At 43.8% G+C, this 16,978-nt stretch overlaps 2 protein-coding genes and 1 long non-coding RNA gene across 3 annotated transcripts in view; 1 reads left to right on the top strand and 2 right to left on the bottom strand.

Moving 5' to 3' along the window:
• The window catches only part of LOC116049982 (keratin, type I cytoskeletal 13-like), a 511,520-nt gene that overhangs the window by 278,551 nt on the left and 215,991 nt on the right, over positions 1 to 16,978 (top strand). The gene's annotated exons all lie outside the window — the stretch shown is intronic.
• Positions 1 to 16,978, bottom strand: part of LOC116050016 (NACHT, LRR and PYD domains-containing protein 3-like) — a 271,266-nt gene that overhangs the window by 204,672 nt on the left and 49,616 nt on the right. The window contains 1 exon segment of the mRNA XM_035996640.1: positions 12,222 to 12,326. Within this exon segment, the coding sequence (XP_035852533.1) occupies positions 12,222 to 12,326 (105 nt within the window).
• Positions 13,190 to 16,155, bottom strand: LOC118494124. Its single transcript, XR_004896186.1, has 3 exons — positions 16,067 to 16,155; positions 13,901 to 14,027; positions 13,190 to 13,225 (listed from the first exon to the last, which is right to left on the bottom strand). It is a non-coding gene; the product is annotated as an uncharacterized LOC118494124 (long non-coding RNA).

Genomic DNA, 16,978 nt, shown 5'->3' with positions numbered 1-16,978 from the left:
CTCAGACTAAATAAGCAGTTCGAAAACATGACTGAACTCTGGGAACTACTGAGGGCCTTTTCTCATCACTTCATCACATTTCATTCACTCAACACAGAGAACTGATCAACACATTGATCAATAGTGGTTTGTTATTGGACAGAGAAGATGCTGCTGGTTCTCATTGGTCAGTGGTGAGGACGAATCAGAGCAGAGGAAGCTACCATCAGCTGCTCTACTTCTATCAGTCCACTAGATGGCCTCATGGAGCTGTTTGGAGGATTTTACTGCTTCATGCAAATCAGAGCTGGATGTCACTTTGTGTGGCAGCCATCTTTTATCCTGACATGGATGATTTAAAAGAATAAAACCAAACGAATAAAAGAAGTCTCAGAAATCAGCTGGTTGATTTCATACAGACTCATACAGACTTGTGGCTTCTACTGGAGCGTGAACCTCCAAATCACAATCTCACAGCTTGGAGTCAGTCTACCTCGGATGGTTTAGACATTAAGGCTGATAATCAGAATCCTTACAGAGAAAATGACTGGGACTTTCACTTCTGGAATCACACTGTTGACACGTGAACTAACCACAGACAGTTGACTGTCCTGCTGTTAATACAGACACGTGAACTAACCGCAGACAGACAGACTAATGCTGTGGTTCCCAAACTTTTTTACATGAAGGACCCTTAAACTGACAATTCGACCACTGATTTTAGCTTTTACATGTTTAATTACAGAACGTGTATGAAACCCATAAGCATAATAGTCATACATCTGGTCATTGTCTTACTTATGGATAGTTATAGTTCAAATTAATTATTCTCCTTTTTGCTGGTGACCCCCAGAACCCCCCTCAAGGACCCTGGACCCCACTTTGGGAACCACAGGTCTAATGGACTCACAGCAGTGCACCACTGAGAATGACTTAGAAACACTGGAACGGATATTTGTTCTTATTTTAAATAAAACAGGAAAGACTGATACATGAAACTGCCAATTTGATTATTTTACTTATTAATCAACGTTGCTGGACACCTGTCTGCAGTTAGTTCTGTTCCACTTTAACCCCCGTATGACTGAACTTTATTATTATTAAGGCTTGGTGAAATGATGCCCCACTACAAATAAATTACATTTTGATAAAGAACAACAATGTGATGAAATGTAACAGAAAAGGTAAGGAGCAGTACTTACAGTTTACAGACGTCTCTCTGTTGCTTTAATGTGTGTCTTGTTTCCTTCTGTGATCTAAATTTAGTTTTTATTCTCAGTTCCCTCTTTCCATCTGGGGTGCGCCCACTAACACATGATTAAAGCAGAAGGACACTCGGAGAGCTCAGACCTCTGCCAAGCCATGATCTATTTCACAATGTTAACCCACTTGAGGGGAAGTTCACATGACTTTCCCAGTGAGGAACACTTATTTTGATTACTCCAACACCACATGAATGCAGCACAAATGCTCTCTCATCTCACAATGTTATTGAAAGTAAAAAAACTTGTGTATCCGCCCCGTTATTTGGGTCCTCTCCAAAATGTAATGGGTTCTTCCTTGGCCCATGCTCCACCCTTCAATTAAACACCTTTAATGAAACGTCAGCGGAGATATGGGAGGACAAGAGGGTAATGATGGCGCAGTGGATATGACGCCTTTGGTGTGGGAGACCTGGGTTCGATTCCCACTGCGATACATCAGCCAATGTGTCCCTGAGCAAAACACTTAACCCTTAGTTGCTGACATATATAGCAGTTGTAAGTCGCTTTGGATAAAAGCGTCAGCTAAATGACATGTAATATTGACAAGAGACATTCAAAAAGTGGGCGCTCACTGTTGAGCTCTATAGAGAGAAGAAGTCCCTCCCCTTCCTCTGGACCATCATGGGACCTCATTTCAGATAAAATATGTTCTGTAGTGAACGGAGAGAGACCAATAATTATTTTGATCCTGTTTGAATTGAGCCATGAATTACACATATGATGTTCCTCAGTTTAAATGATAATTTAGCAAGTCAAGTAAGTCTCCATTTGTCGTAAAACTGTTAAAGTATCAGACTGTGAAAATACGTCATTAGAAAGACTCCACACTTCAGTGTCATGGCTGACGTCTCTCTACGATGCCTGTGTGTTTGGTAGAGGGATGTAACGTTACTCACACGAGTAAAGGATTTCTTTCTCTGGGTATCAGGCAGCAAAGGTGGAACAAGACCCAGACTCAACGGGAACGTTTGAAAAGGTAAGAAACTAACATTTATTCTCTCATCTTAGTTAGAAGGTTTTCATGAGTTTGTATTATTCTACATAATGACAACAGATATTCCAGTGCACCCCCCACATCATATGCAATAATAAAATAAAATACTCTTTCACTTCTTACTCACTTGTTCCCTTTTTCTTTCAGGTTTATTTCAGAATCCACCTGTCAGATAAGTATCTACTTTATTTACATTTTCCTATTTTATCTTTGAAATGTTACTTTAGTTCCCTATAATTAGTCACACACTCATTAAGATGGGAGGGGGTCATCATCACCCTCGGCCTCGTCAACCAGGGAGGAGCTGGAACCTCCCATGATGCCGCTGGCTCAGGAGGAAGCTCCCTGAAGGAGGAGGAGGCAGACGGAGAGTCAGCATCTACTGGAGGAATCAACTATTCTAAAAAGTGATCCACTTGTTTAAATCACTTCTTTAACTACATAGTGGATGGACCTGGGAGAATGTGCTGAAAATAATGCAACATTATGGTATTCCAATATGATTATTTTATCACATTTACTAGTCATGTCAGAGGAATATAAAATCAGGTTTTACTCTCTAAGTTTGGAGACAGTAGTTTTGGTTTGGCTTCGGCCAAACACACTAAATGTTCCAGAGTTTCCCCAGAGATAGAAACCAGAATTTAAGTCTTTCATTTTCTATGGAGGTTTATAAAAAAGATGTGTGGTCTCCTCCTTTCTCCCGTCAAGTTTCTGAATGTTAATTTGCTCTTTTGTTTAGAAGAACAACTTCCAGAACATAGATGGTAGTGTGGGACAGACATCACAGACATTCATTAATAAGAGATGGAGGAAAAGAAATGATCAGACAGAGACAACTTTTTATTGACTTTTTTTTTTTTTATGTTATGCCGTCTTTTAATCGTCTTTTTTATTGTCTTTTGACCCTATAACCTGCTAATTTCATTTTGTTTATTGCATTGTCACTTTTTCTGTCCTTTAAAGCTGCCCCATCTTCTGTTTTACTATTACAATGGTGTGTACATAATGTCTGTTGATGTGTATTTGCTTTTGTTTCTTCTGTCTTTGAGATGGAATCAGTGTTGACAGAGACTAATTAGTATCAGCGTCCTCCAAAGGAACAGATATTCAGAGCTCCATTAGTGCGTGACATTGCTCAGACTGTTGAACATACAGATGTCATGTTCTGCTTCAGCTCCTCCACAGTTTGGTCCTTGAACAAGGACTTTAAATCTGTGGGACCACCTCAGGAGCTCCAGCTTCAGATGTGTGTGTGATCCATGCAGCCAGAGGAAATTCCTCTCTCTGGACCTCAATGCAGATGCTTCCTGCTGATAGTGAAGTTAGACTTTAGGTAAGCTGCACCTGCAGTACAGCTGCTGGCTGAATGAGAAACTGCAGAGCGGAATGAGGACATTTAAACAACCAGCAGCAGGACAGGGGACAGTTGGACTCACCTGACTGCAGACAGGACACTCTGTGGAAGAAGGGGATGAATAATCCTGCCAGCTGTCTGAGATCTCCATGCATCCTCTTTCATTTAAGCCCCGATGTGCAGAGTCACCACCACTCTCCTCTCACCATCACTGTCAGGCCGCTGGGAATAAAACACACTTCCTGTCAGAAAATTCTAAATAAAACTACTATTCACCAACACAGGTTGCAACATGTTTTAGTACTACAACCAAACATACACAGCCAGCAGGTACACAGAACCAGAGTAATACATTTCTTTTCACCAAATCCACTCGTCTGTGCAAACATACCACCAATGAGGTAAATTTGTTTCTTTGCTCATTTAGTCTAAACTTATTAATTTAATTCCACTTGAATTCATGTCATGGAAATGTATCTGTACCAAACTCGTGCATAGTAAACTGGGTTTGGACAGCCCTGTCCATGCTGAGTATTTAGAAACCTTAATCACCCTTCCTGTTGCTCTTTTATTTTGAAGGTAACTTCCCTGTTTCCTGTCCAGCCAGTGTGGCTAACTGTGGCTAGCTTGGTGCAGCTCTCCTCTCCTTGAGTCCTGCAGCGGCCCGGGTTCGGGTCCGGCCTGTAGCCCTTTGCTGCCTGTCATCCCCTATCTCTCTCTCCCCCTTTCATGCCTATCCACTGTCACTATTATAAAGGGAAAAGCCCCCAAAAAATAATCTTTAAGAAAAAAAAAAAGGAAGAAGAATTATGACCAAGAAAATAAAGAAAAATCAAGTCCAGGCACTCAAGGTTGGTTACAAAAAGTGATAAAAAGGCCTTTATTAAATAGGGCAAGACATTAAAAATACACCAACGCGTGTCAGGTTGAGCCTTCCTCAGGGTGTAGTGACACAAAGGGAACATCAGAGTGATTCTAGATTCTAGGGTTTGACATGTGATTCATTGGAACAAATGATTGATGTTTGGTCTGTAGAGTGTGATGGTGAACAGACTGAACTTTGATTTCAGCAGCTGATCTTCAGTCAGAGTTTCTGTCCACAGGAGAGACTCTCAGTCCTGCAGAGGACACAGAGACACTGAGGAACCAGAGGGGACCCTAAACCCAGGATAAAGAGGTTCAGTGAATGTGGTGTTGAAGGTGTGGAGGTGGATCAGTGAGTCAGAGGAGACTGTGTAGAAGGACAGAGAGCCAGCAGGACAGTCCACATACACTGCTACCCTGTTAGAGACAGAGGAGGAAGTGAGGGCTGTTACTCTGTTATTGTGCCAGACACAGTAACCATCATCATCAGAGCAGATCAGACTCCAGGACTGATCATTACATCCAAACACACAGTCTTTACTGTTTCCTCTCCTTCTGATTCCTCTGTAACTCATTGATATATCAACCCTTCCTCTCCTCTCGACCTCCCAGTAACAGCGACCAGTCAGACCATTTCTACACAGCAGCTGAGGCCAGGAGTCAAATCTGTCTGGATGATCAGGATATGACTGATCCTCTCTCACATATATCACCTTCCTGTTGTTGTCAGACAGTTTAAGGTTTCTGTGTACTGTGTTTGTGTCCAGTTCCAGTTCACAGACATCTGATGGAGAGAACAAGACACAATACAGCTGCAGGTTATCATCTGATGATTTATTAACAACTTTAATGACAACTACTGAAAGAAAATCATTTCAACTTTCATTTCGTATTCAGCTGTGAATGATGTTTAACAAACTTTAACTTCAACAATCCAGTTATAACAATTCATTCAGTTTATAAATACATCTGATGGTGATTTACAGATTTACAAACACACAATCACAACAAACTATGTTTTATTATTAAAGCTCCATTGTTTTTTTTCCGTTTCTGTCATTTTTTTGGATGTTTAAAAAAAAAAAAAAATTCCCAACATTTCTGTCAGTTTTTAGACGTTTCTTTTTTAGAAATTCATTTCCAACGTTTCTGTCTCTTTTTTCGACGTTTTTTTAGAAATTAATTTCCAACGTTTCTGTCTCATTTTGGATGTTTTTTTCTAAATTAATTTCCAACGTTTCTGTCTCATTTTGGATGTTTTTTTAGAAATTAATTTCCAACATTTCTGTCACCACCGAGTTGACATCAACTCGATGGCTCCTCCTTATTTGGCTCTAGTCTCTGTCTTTGTCACACCCCAACATTTACATAGACCACTGATCTGGGATCAGTTTGTCTTGTAAATCTAGGTCGCGCAGATCTCAGAAATGTTATACATTGTTTGTCTGCTATTTCTTCACTAAATTCACTTCTGACACTTTTTTATGCGAGAAATCAACTACAGTATGTAGAGCTCAAATATGGGCTGTTTTACGAAAATTGATGGTTGATTGCAAATTTAGTACGACTGTTCCAGACTTCAGAAGCTCCATAGTATGACGTTGGAGAGGCCAGTGCCTGCCCGGATCGCTGGCTTGCTTCCTGGACTGTACACCTTCACAGGAGCTGCCTGCCGGCGGCGGTTCACGGTACGTTAACTTTATTTTTTCCAACATGGATCCTCGGGGAACACAGTGTCGAAAGCATAGGTGTGTGAGTGCGTGACACATTGGAGGAAGGATAACTAAGGAAACTCTGTATCTAGTGCTTTGTACAGTAACATTAGTTGATGAGTTCATGTCTCGGCTGAAATGAAGTTTGAAGGCAGCGCGCGGCCGGGCGTGTCTGGACATGTCTGTAGTTTGGAACGTTACAGTGTGAGAGCTCTGCTGCCGCTGAGAAAAAAAGGGATTGTTTGTGTGTGTGTGTGTGTGTGTGTGTGTGTGCAGCGCTGTCTATGTGTGCCTGTTTGTTTGTGTGCGAGCCCGACCCGAGGTCCGGTCGGGCTCGGGCCGTTATTTTCCAACACATCCTCGGGCCGGGCCGGGCCAGGCCCGGGCTGGACCCTTAATCAAGCAATTTTTTTTTTTTTAAATCCATTACCTTATTATTCTATTTGGGTGGGGAGATAGCTATGCCATAATCAGAAATATTATAAATATATATATATATATATATATATATATATAGGCTATATAAAAGTAACAAATATGTACAAAAGTTAGGCTGCAGTTACAAAATGCAGCACTTCATGCGCGGAGTCTCCTCCTCTCACACGCATCACACCGGGAGCTTGAAGATAAGAAAATTAACTTTGAGCAAGTGTGGAGGAAAGTCGGAGGTATGGAAGCAGTTTAAACAAGTCGTAGGCAGTGACAACAATATGTTGTTCATCATTGTTTCTTTTTTTTTTTTACGTTTCTTCATTCAGATCCATTTGCGATCCGTTCCATTCTAAACTAACAGCAGTTTACAGCTTCGTCCTTGTTGTATTATTCTAACAGATTTCTGCAGTTCAAACAACTCTGAATTGTAGTTGAGAACGTCAGTTATAACGGCCCACGTATTACAAAAATGTCGGGTTTAAATCGGGCTCGGGCTCATAATTACAGTTAATGTTTCGGGCCGGGCCGGGCTCGGACACAACGTGCTCGGGCTCGGGCAGGTTCGGGCTTGATTTTTTGGGCCGATCTAAGCTCTAGTGCTCAGGGCTGTCTGTGTGCCTCTGTGTGTGTGTGTGTGTGTGTGTGTGTGTGTGTGTGTGTGTGTTTGCGTGCGCGTGTGCAGCGCTGTCTGTGTGCCTCTGTGTGTGTGTGTGTGTGTGTTTGTGTGTGTGTGTGTGTGTGTTTGTGTGTGTGTGTGTGCGCAGCTCTGTCTATGTGTGCCTGTGTGTGTGTGTGTCTAAATATTCATGTGCATACCATATGAGGCAGAAAACATGTCGTTCATCCATCCATCCATCCATCTTCTTCCGCTTATCCGGTAACGGGTCGCGGGGGTAGCAGCTCCAGCAGGGGACCCCAAACTTCCCTTTCCCGAGCCACATTAACCAGCTCCGACTGGGGGATCCCGAGGTGTTCCCAGGCCAGGTTGGAGATATAATCTCTCCACCTAGTCCTGGGTCTTCCCCGAGGCCTCCTCCCAGCTGGACGTGCCTGGAACACCTCCCTAGGGAGGCGCCCATTCTTACCAGATGCCCGAACCACCTCAACTGGCTCCTTTCGACGCGAAGGAGCAGCGGCTCTACTCCGAGCTCCTCACGGATGACTGAGCTTCTCACCCTATCTCTAAGGGAGACGCCAGCCACCCTCCTGAGGAAACCCGTTTCGGCCGCTTGTACCCTGGATCTCGTTCTTTCGGTCATGACCCAGCCTTCATGACCATAGGTGAGGGTAGGAACGAAAACTGACCGGTAGATTGAGAGCTTTGCCTTCTGGCTCAGCTCTCTTTTCGTCACAACGGTGCGATACATTGAGTGTAATACCGCACCCGCTGCGCCGATTCTCCGACCAATCTCCCGCTCCATTGTCCCCTCACTCGCGAACAATACCCCAAGGTACTTGAACTCCTTCACTTGGGGTAAAGACTCATTCCCTACCTGGAGAAGGCACCCCATCGGTTTCCTGCTGAGAACCATGGCCTCAGATTTAGAGGTGCTGATCCTCATCCCAGCCGCTTCACACTCGGCTGCGAACCGATCCAGTGAGTGCTGAAGGTCACAGGCCGACGATGCCATCAGGACCACATCATCCGCAAAAAGCAGCGATGAGATCCCCAGCTCATCAAACTGCAACCCCTCTCCACCCCGACTACGCCTCGATATCCTGTCCATATATACTACAAACAGGATTGGTGACAAAGCGCAGCCCTGGCGGAGGCCAACTCTCACCTGAAACGAGTCCGACTTACTGCCGAGAACCCGGACACAGCTCTCGCTTTGGTCGTACAGAGATTGGATGGCCCTGAGAAGGGACCCCCTCACCCCATACTCCCGCAGCACCTCCCACAGTATCTCCCGGGGGACCCGGTCATACGCCTTCTCCAGATCCACAAAGCACATGTAGACCGGTTGGGCATACTCCCAGGCTCCCTCCAGGATCCTTGCGAGAGTAAAGATCTGGTCGGAAAGGACGGAATCCGCATTGTTCCTCTTCAACCTGAGGTTCGACTATCGACCGAACCCTCCTTTCCAGCACCTTGGAGTAGACTTTACCGGGGAGGCTGAGAAGTGTGATACCCCTGTAATTGGCACACACCCTCTAGTCCCCCTTTTTGAAAAGGGGAACCACCACCCCAGTCTGCCACTCCTTAGGCACCGTCCCCGACTTCCACGCAATGTTGAAGAGGCGTGTCAACCAAGACAACCCCTCCACACCCAGAGCTTTAAGCATTTCTGGACGGATCTCATCAATCCCTGGGGCTTTGCCACTGTGGAGTTGTTTAACTACCTCAGCAACTTCCCCCAGGGAAATTAACGACAATCCCCCATTATCCTCCAGCCTCTACCATAGAGGGCGTATTAGTCGGATTTAGGAGTTCCTCAAAGTGCTCCTTCCACCGCACTATTACCTCCTCAGTTGAGGTCAGCAGCGTCCCATCCTTACTGTACACAGCTTGGATGGTTCCCCGCTTTCCCCTCCTGAGGTGGCGAACGGTTTTCCAGAAGCACCTTGGTGCCGACCGAAAGTCCATCTCCATGTCTTCTCCGAACTTCTCCCACACCCACTGCTTTGCCTCTTTCACGGCAGAGGCTGCAGCCCTTCGGGCCCTTCGGTACCTTGCAACTTCCTCCGGAGTCCTCTGGGATAACATATCCCGGAAAGACTCCTTCTTCAGTCGGACGGCTTCCCTGACCACCGGTGTCCACCACGGTGTTCGTGGGTTACCGCCCCTTGAGGCACCTAAGACCCTAAGACCACAGCTCCCCGCCGCAGCTTCAGCAATGGAAACTTTGAACATTGTCCACTCGGGTTCAATGCCCCCAGCCTCCACAGGGATGCACGAAAAGCTCCGCCGGAGGTGTGAGTTGAAAGTCTGTCGGACAGGGGCCTCCTCCAGATGTTCCCAATTTACCCGCACTACCCGTTTGGGCTTACCAGGTCTGTCCAGACTCTTCCCCCACCCTCTGACCCAACTCACCACCAGATGGTGATCAGTTGACAGCTCTGCCCCTCTCTTCACCCGAGTGTCCAAAACATACGGCCTCAGATCAGATGAAACGATTATAAAATCGATCATTGACCTTTGGCCTAGGGTGCTCTGGTACCAAGTACACTTATGAGCATCCCTATGTTCGAACATGGTGTTCGTTATAGACAATCCATGACTAGCACAGAAGTCCAACAACAAACAACCACTCTGGTTTAGATCAGGGAGGCCGTTCCTCCCAATCACGCCTCTCCATGTGTCTCCATCATTTCCCACGTGCGCGTTGAAGTCCCCCAGCAGAACTATGGAGTCCCCTACTGGAGCCCCATACAGGACTCCATTCAAGGTCTCCAAGAAGGCCGAATACTCTGAGCTCTTGTTTGGTGCATACGCACAAACAACAGTCAGAGTTTTCCCCCCCACAACCCGCAGGCGTAGGGAGGCGACCCTCTCGTCCACCGGGGTAAACTCCAACGTAGCGGCGCTCAGCCGGGGGCTTGTGAGTATCCCCACACCCGCCCGGCGCCTCACACCCTGGGCAACTCCGGAGAAGAAAAGAGTCCAACCCCTATCCAGGAGTATGGTTCCAGAACCGAGACTGTGCGTAGAGGTAAGCCCCACCAGATCCAACTGGTAGCGCTCCACCTCCCGCACAAGTTCCGGCTCCTTCCCCCACAGAGAGGTGACGTTCCACGTCCCCAGAGCCAGCGTCTGCCGCCCGGGTCTGGTCCGTCGAGGCCCCTGACCTTCACTGCCACCCATGTGGCAGCGCACCCGACACCAGCGGTTCCTCCCACAGGTGGTGGGCCCATGAGTTGGAGAGATAGGTGCCACGTAGCTATTTCGGGCTGTGCCCGGCCGGGCTCCGTGGCAAACCCGGCCACCAGGCGCTCGCTGACGGGCCCTCCATCTGCGCCTGGCTCCAGACGGGGGCCCCGGGCTTCCTCCGGGCAGGGTCACTCCATCTCTACCTCGTTTTTTCATAGGGTTTTTGAACCATTCTTTGTCTGGCCCCTCCCCTGAGACCACTTTGCCTTGGGAGACCCTACCAGGAGCACATAGCTCCAGACAACACAGCCCTCAGGTTCATAGGGACACACAAACCTCTCCACCACGATAAGGTGATGGTTCCAGGAGAGGACAACAATATGGTGTTTTTAGAAAATTAGAATAGGTTTACCATGTAAACCTATTCTGGTACAACCTTAAAATACAATTGTGAACCTGAAAATGAGCATAATATGTCTGCTTTAAAAAGTAACGTTAATACGCGCGTGTCGGAGGAACACAGCGTCTCTCTTTTCTTTTTTGTTTTTTTTTGTCTCCTACAGCGGCCAGCGGGGCGTCAGAGGCAGAGGGACCACACAGCGTTTGCAAACGTTAGCTTCTTGTCTCATCTGGGGTCTGATAAACAGTATATTCATCAAAGTCAGTGTGCCCAACACTATTTTCCAATAAACTGTAGCTGTCATATTTCACGGGACTGCGTGAGTGCGGTTATCATGTTCCAGTTTTTCAGCCTCAGAGGGGAGAGAGAGCGGCTGACTGTTTGAGCCGTGTATAATTACGACTTTATGATATTTGATAAACCACTGATTGAGCGGCAGTGTGGCACTGCTACATGCATACAGTGAAAACCCTGCATGTGCACGTGTGATGTTGCTGTTGCACGATGTAAATCATGCGGCGCCTGAGTGCATTTGACCGGCATAAAATCGGCATAAGTCAGTCTGACCGGCAGGTTGGCAGTCATGGCCGATGACGTGAAAATCAGCCAATTCCGGTCACCGGCTGGTCAATCGGTGCATCTCTCTCTCTCTCTCTCTCTCTCTCTCTCTCTCTCTCTCTCTCTCTCTATATATATATATATATATATATATATATATATATATATATATATATATATATATATATATATATATATAGCATGTTAAATCTTTAGAGAAATCCTCTTACGGTCAGCCAGCTCCTCCTGCTTCATTCTCCTCAGGAAGTGCAGTGTGATCTTCAGAAATGCCTCTCTACTGCTCCTCCTCTGCTCTTCATCCTCACCGTCCAACACCTCCTCATCCTCCCTCTGACTCTCTAAGCATTCTGGCTAATCTGGACTCAGAAGCTTCTGGATCTTCTGCAGCTCGTTTTTCACAAAAGTGCAGATGTCTTCCTCCAGCAGCTGGAACAGAAGATTACATGAATGACAAATCAAACTGAAATCATGGAAGCAAACATCAGATCCATGTTGGACAGATTGACAATCTACTGGTCTAAAAGTGCAGCATGGAGATGATTGACACAGAATAGATGTAAAAGTCGTTGTACATGTACAGACCATAAATATGGAGTCCAGGTGTGTTTGATGCTGCTGGGCAGACTGACCACTGGGAACCTCTGAACTCTCCTGGTCCACTCTGTGGAGGAATCAGGAAGAATTAGCTCACATTATGTCTGTCCACACAGAGACAAACACAAGGTAAAGGTCCATGAAGTGATATTTGGATGTTAACAGTGAATCAGAGGACTCCCTGTAGTGGTAAACCTTTATTAGTCCTGCTGATTTTCAGTTTGAAATCCTCACCTTTGATCAACAGAGTGGCGTCTATCTTTGAAGTCATAAGGAGGATTCATAGACGTGTCACTCTTCATGGACACACAGCTGGGTTCAGCTTCTTCCAGATTCCTCCTGATAGAAAGACAAGATAAATTCTGCACTGCACCAACAACACACTGAGACAAAACCTGTCAGTGGTTTAATACATCGTCTGTACAGTATATTTGTATCCAGGTAGTTATTGCTAACATTGTGTATGATCCATGATCAATATTTAATTTAGACATGTTTTAAAGCTGTATACAGTGTGGGGTGCAGCACAGGCTTGAATATGATGCTGTGGGTTGACCATGATGGTGGAATAGTAATGCTAATGTCTAATAAGGATTATATATGTGAGGACTTCCAAATGGCAGAACTAGATTGGTAGCCCTCGACAGTGTTGTAGCTACTCACGATGTGTTTTGGTCTCGTCTCGGTCTCTCACAAAGGATTTTATTCTAAGACCGGTCAAGACTAAAGTGCCTAAACATTTTCTGATACATTTGTGTTTACATCAACGTTAGCTAATGCCAGCTCCAAAATATTCCACCAAAAATGTACCAAATTAGGGCCTTGGTTGTCCGTTGGTCCAGTGCTTTAAACTATTAGCATCTTTCCCTGGTATATATTCTGTACATCACGCTGCACTGTGATTTTTGCACTTCTGGTTAGAAGCTTAATGAAATGTTCTTGTCTCTGTACCGGTACTCTGTGCTATGTCAATAAAGTTAGTAAGCTATTTAGGGAAAATTCTTTGTGAAATAATATCTAACTTAAAATGTTTGAATACAATGCAAAAAAATGTTTAATTACTGACATTATGGACGTGTTACTGAACATAATTTACAACTACGTACTTTTTGTCTCTTTGTTTAAAATTAATATCAAACTTCTTAGAGTCGTCACTCTTGAAGGACACACAGCTGGGTCCAGGACCAGGTCCAGGTCCTGGACCAGGTCCGTGTCCAGGTCTGTGCTGCTTTTCTGGGCTGAAACACAACATACACAGAGCTTTGAGTGTGAATAATTATGGTTGAGTGATCTGATTGATGGACAGTTAGAGAAGGTAGCAGGGGAGACGATGCATACATTAAACTCAAAACTACTATTAAATCTGCTCGAACATTACTTACATTGGGTCATAAGAACGGCGTCCATTTTCGAAGTACATCTTGCCATCCATAGACATATCACTCTTCATGGACACACAGCTGGGTACAGGGGACTTTCCTCTCTGCTGTTGGGAACTGATAGAACCACTGACATTTACTGAACATACAGCATTTATTTAATGACAAAGAAGACAGCTTCTTAATGGTGCCTTTTTGGTCACTTAATCACCCAACTACTGTATTCCAATGTCAACAGATCACATGTTGAAAGAGTTACAGAATACAAGTATCTTGGCATGTGGCTCAATGATAAATTAACATTTAAATACCACATCAGGAAACTTGTTTTCAAATTAGAAAGATTTTTATTCACAAATAAAGCCAGCTTTATTTTGATCTGTAGGAAGTGGATTGTTGAAATAACTATCCTACTAATTTTGATTGTGGGAATGTTATTTAAAGACACACTGCTGCCTCCACACTTAGCTTGTGTTTACCACTCAGCCCTGAGGTTAATTACCAGAGATAGATAGTTAGAGATGGTCCTCTCACCTCTGAGCTTTGGTCTGGCTGTCATGTTCCCCACACAGAGTGGTTTTAGAGGGAGGGACTCCCTCCTCTCTGTCCTCACACTGACTCATAGCAGAGTCCACACCTTCATCTGGAGAGGAAACACCTGCTGGGAGAGATGACCTCTGTCACAAGAACACTGGCTGTCTATATGCACAACATATTACTATATCATATTTATTTTTTGCTCTTATTCTGAAAAACACAATATACTCAGGGTGATTTGTGAAAAAAAGCAGAGTAGGGGGGATGTTTTTTGATCATGCACAACAAAACAAAACATGCAAGAATTAAATCCCCCTCCAATACCATGGATATAGTGCCAGGCATGCCAAACACTTAAATATAAACAATATATACAATACAATATATACAATATATACAATATAGTGAAAACAAAGTACTTTGAAGCAGGAAATGCTCATAACACCCGAACCCCTTAACCCTAATCCCTAACCTCTAACCCTAACCCTTTGTTCCTCGGGAGTGTTTTAATCCAAACCACAATCTTTTTTCCTAAACTTAACGAGTCAGTTTGGTGCCTAAACTTAACTGTCAGCGCCGCATGGTGTTCTCTTTTTCTGGCTGGATTCCACTACCATCCATGGCCTCTGAATGGAGCATCATCTGGTGGTGTCTGTAGCCGGCTAACAGTCACCTATTGGCGGCTAAACAACTGCAGCTGGTAGCCGGCGTCCTGGAGCTCTGTAGCCGGCATCCCGGACAGCGTCCCGGAGCTCTGTAGCCGGCTTCCCGGAGCGGCTAAATTCAACCAGCAACTGCTGCTCAGATTTTATCGTTCTATGTCACTATGTGTTCACATTACAGAGCTTTACTTAATATTTAGTGTATTAGTGAAGTAGCATTGATCACTTTGAATGGGGGGGGTACATTTAATTCAGCAGAGGCAGGGACATGTAGACCAGAAAGGGGGAAATCCTCCGCATCACCCCAGGAAAACATGCACCCTGGATATACTGACAAAGCTGTTTACTTGGCTAATGAAAGTGAATATTTCTGTTTACATGCAGCCATGCATACTCCAATTAACGTAACGTGTCATTAATCACATCAAAGGAAGGAAAAGTGAAGCGGCTGGAGCTGGTTTGGCTTCTTTGCATCAAAACAGGATTTTTGAAAAGATCGGCTTAGCGATGTTTGTTCATATCCAAAACCTAATATATATCTGAGTCTCTGATCATGTTTAAAAGTAGCTGTGTTTCTCCTTTTCTTTTGCCATGCATCTCTACCACAGCCAAAACAACAAAATTTAAACTTCATTAAAACTAAGAAAAATAAATGCAAATCTCCAAAATAAAGTACAGAATGATAACACAGATGGCTCTTTGTGAATCGACTCTGTTCAAAGTCCAGACACATCTTGAGTCAGCTCTGTTAAAAAAAGAATTTAAATAAAAAGAAATTGATATCATATAGTGTGACACTATATTGTGATATTTAAAATACTTAATAATAATTTGTAATTTATAGTTTTATAATTATAATAATAATTTATACTTTGTATTGATCCCCAATGGGGAAATTACAATTTAACTCTCAGAGTCTAAAAGAAAGACATGTTTTGAAAGATAAAGAGCCAAAAATCAGGCCTTAAGAATATTTTGAGTATTATTTCATAGCCTATCATTCTTGTAGAAGTTTAATATTTTACACTGGGGACATGTACCAAACTAAAGCTGAGTAAAGTTTAAAAAAGTAGTTTTATGTATTATTATGTGTTTATGTGATACAGGAATAATCTATACTGTAAGACATTTTATTTGACACAATAAATACGAGGAAGTACTTCATGTTGCTGCATTATAGGAAGGAGCCATGTCAGATTTTCTTTTACTAACAAAGTATTTGTACATGGTGGTGTTGATACTTGAACATGAACATTACTCTGCTTCAGCAGATTAAGATGTTGTTTTCCTCAGCAGAGCTACATTTGATTTCTGAGATGTTGTGTTAATTGTTTGTTAGCATGGTTAGCATGGTTAGCTCCTGTTGTTAGAGCAGCAGGTCATCCTGACTATAGGAGGTTAACAGCTGTTAGCACACAGCTAAACTCTTCAACAACACAAACACATTTTTTACATTTAGATGAAACTAAAAGATCAGAAATCAGTTGAGAATGTCACTTACCGAAAGTTTAACCTGGAGAAAACATATCTGGGCCACAGCACGGGAGGAAGTGGAAGTAAAAAGCTGAAAAGGTTACCACAGAGAGAGAGAGAGAGAGAGAGAGAGAGAGAGAGAGCTACACTACTACACTATTGTATTCAGTGGTGTAGTCTAGTTTTCTGGAGTGAGTATACTGGGATTTTTCCCTCTCAGCTCCATACTCGCCCCGAGAGCGACGTTTTTTTATAACGTTAATGGCATGTAGAATAAGCCTCATTGTCTGTAGTTTTCTGTAACGTCAACGTTTACTGCAGTGTCACCTGAAGCGGCTGTATAGCTTCAGGGACAGGCTTACAGAAACACTGAGAATGTAGTTTAAATTCCCTTTTGTTTTATATATCTCATTTAGTAATTCACATTATAATTTCAAATTTGTGCAGAAAATGAAGACCAAGCAACTGTGTTTCTACGTGACTCGCAAGACAGATGGGGTGAAAGTTCTGTCACAAAACAATCAGAGAGCCCTTAGTGGTTGTTAGCTTTACCACGGATGTTGGGTACTCATAGGTGTCTCCATGTACACCACATGTGTCAAACTCAAGGCCCGAGGGTCAAATCCAGCCCCACGCAGATTATGATCCAGCCCGCATATCAATTTATGTTCACAAAACATTTTGGCCCGCCTAGTTTTTGTCACTTTTTATGACTTTGTTGTCATTTTTTTTGACGATTTGTAACTTTTTCCAACATTTTTGTCACTTTTGATTAAGTTTTTGGACACTTTTTTTCTATGATGGCTGCGCAACTTTTTCTAACTTCTTTAGGACTTTATGTCGACCAAACTGTAAGTGAGAAGACTATATGACACATGCAATACGACAGTCAAAGATATTTGCATTTTTCGAATAAATAAAAGCATGTCAATAAACTCTA

The sequence above is a fragment of the Sander lucioperca genome, chromosome 21 (assembly GCF_008315115.2).
Source record: "Sander lucioperca isolate FBNREF2018 chromosome 21, SLUC_FBN_1.2, whole genome shotgun sequence".
NCBI lineage: Eukaryota > Metazoa > Chordata > Actinopteri > Perciformes > Percidae > Sander > Sander lucioperca.
This window is presented reverse-complemented; position numbering and strand designations above follow the sequence as displayed.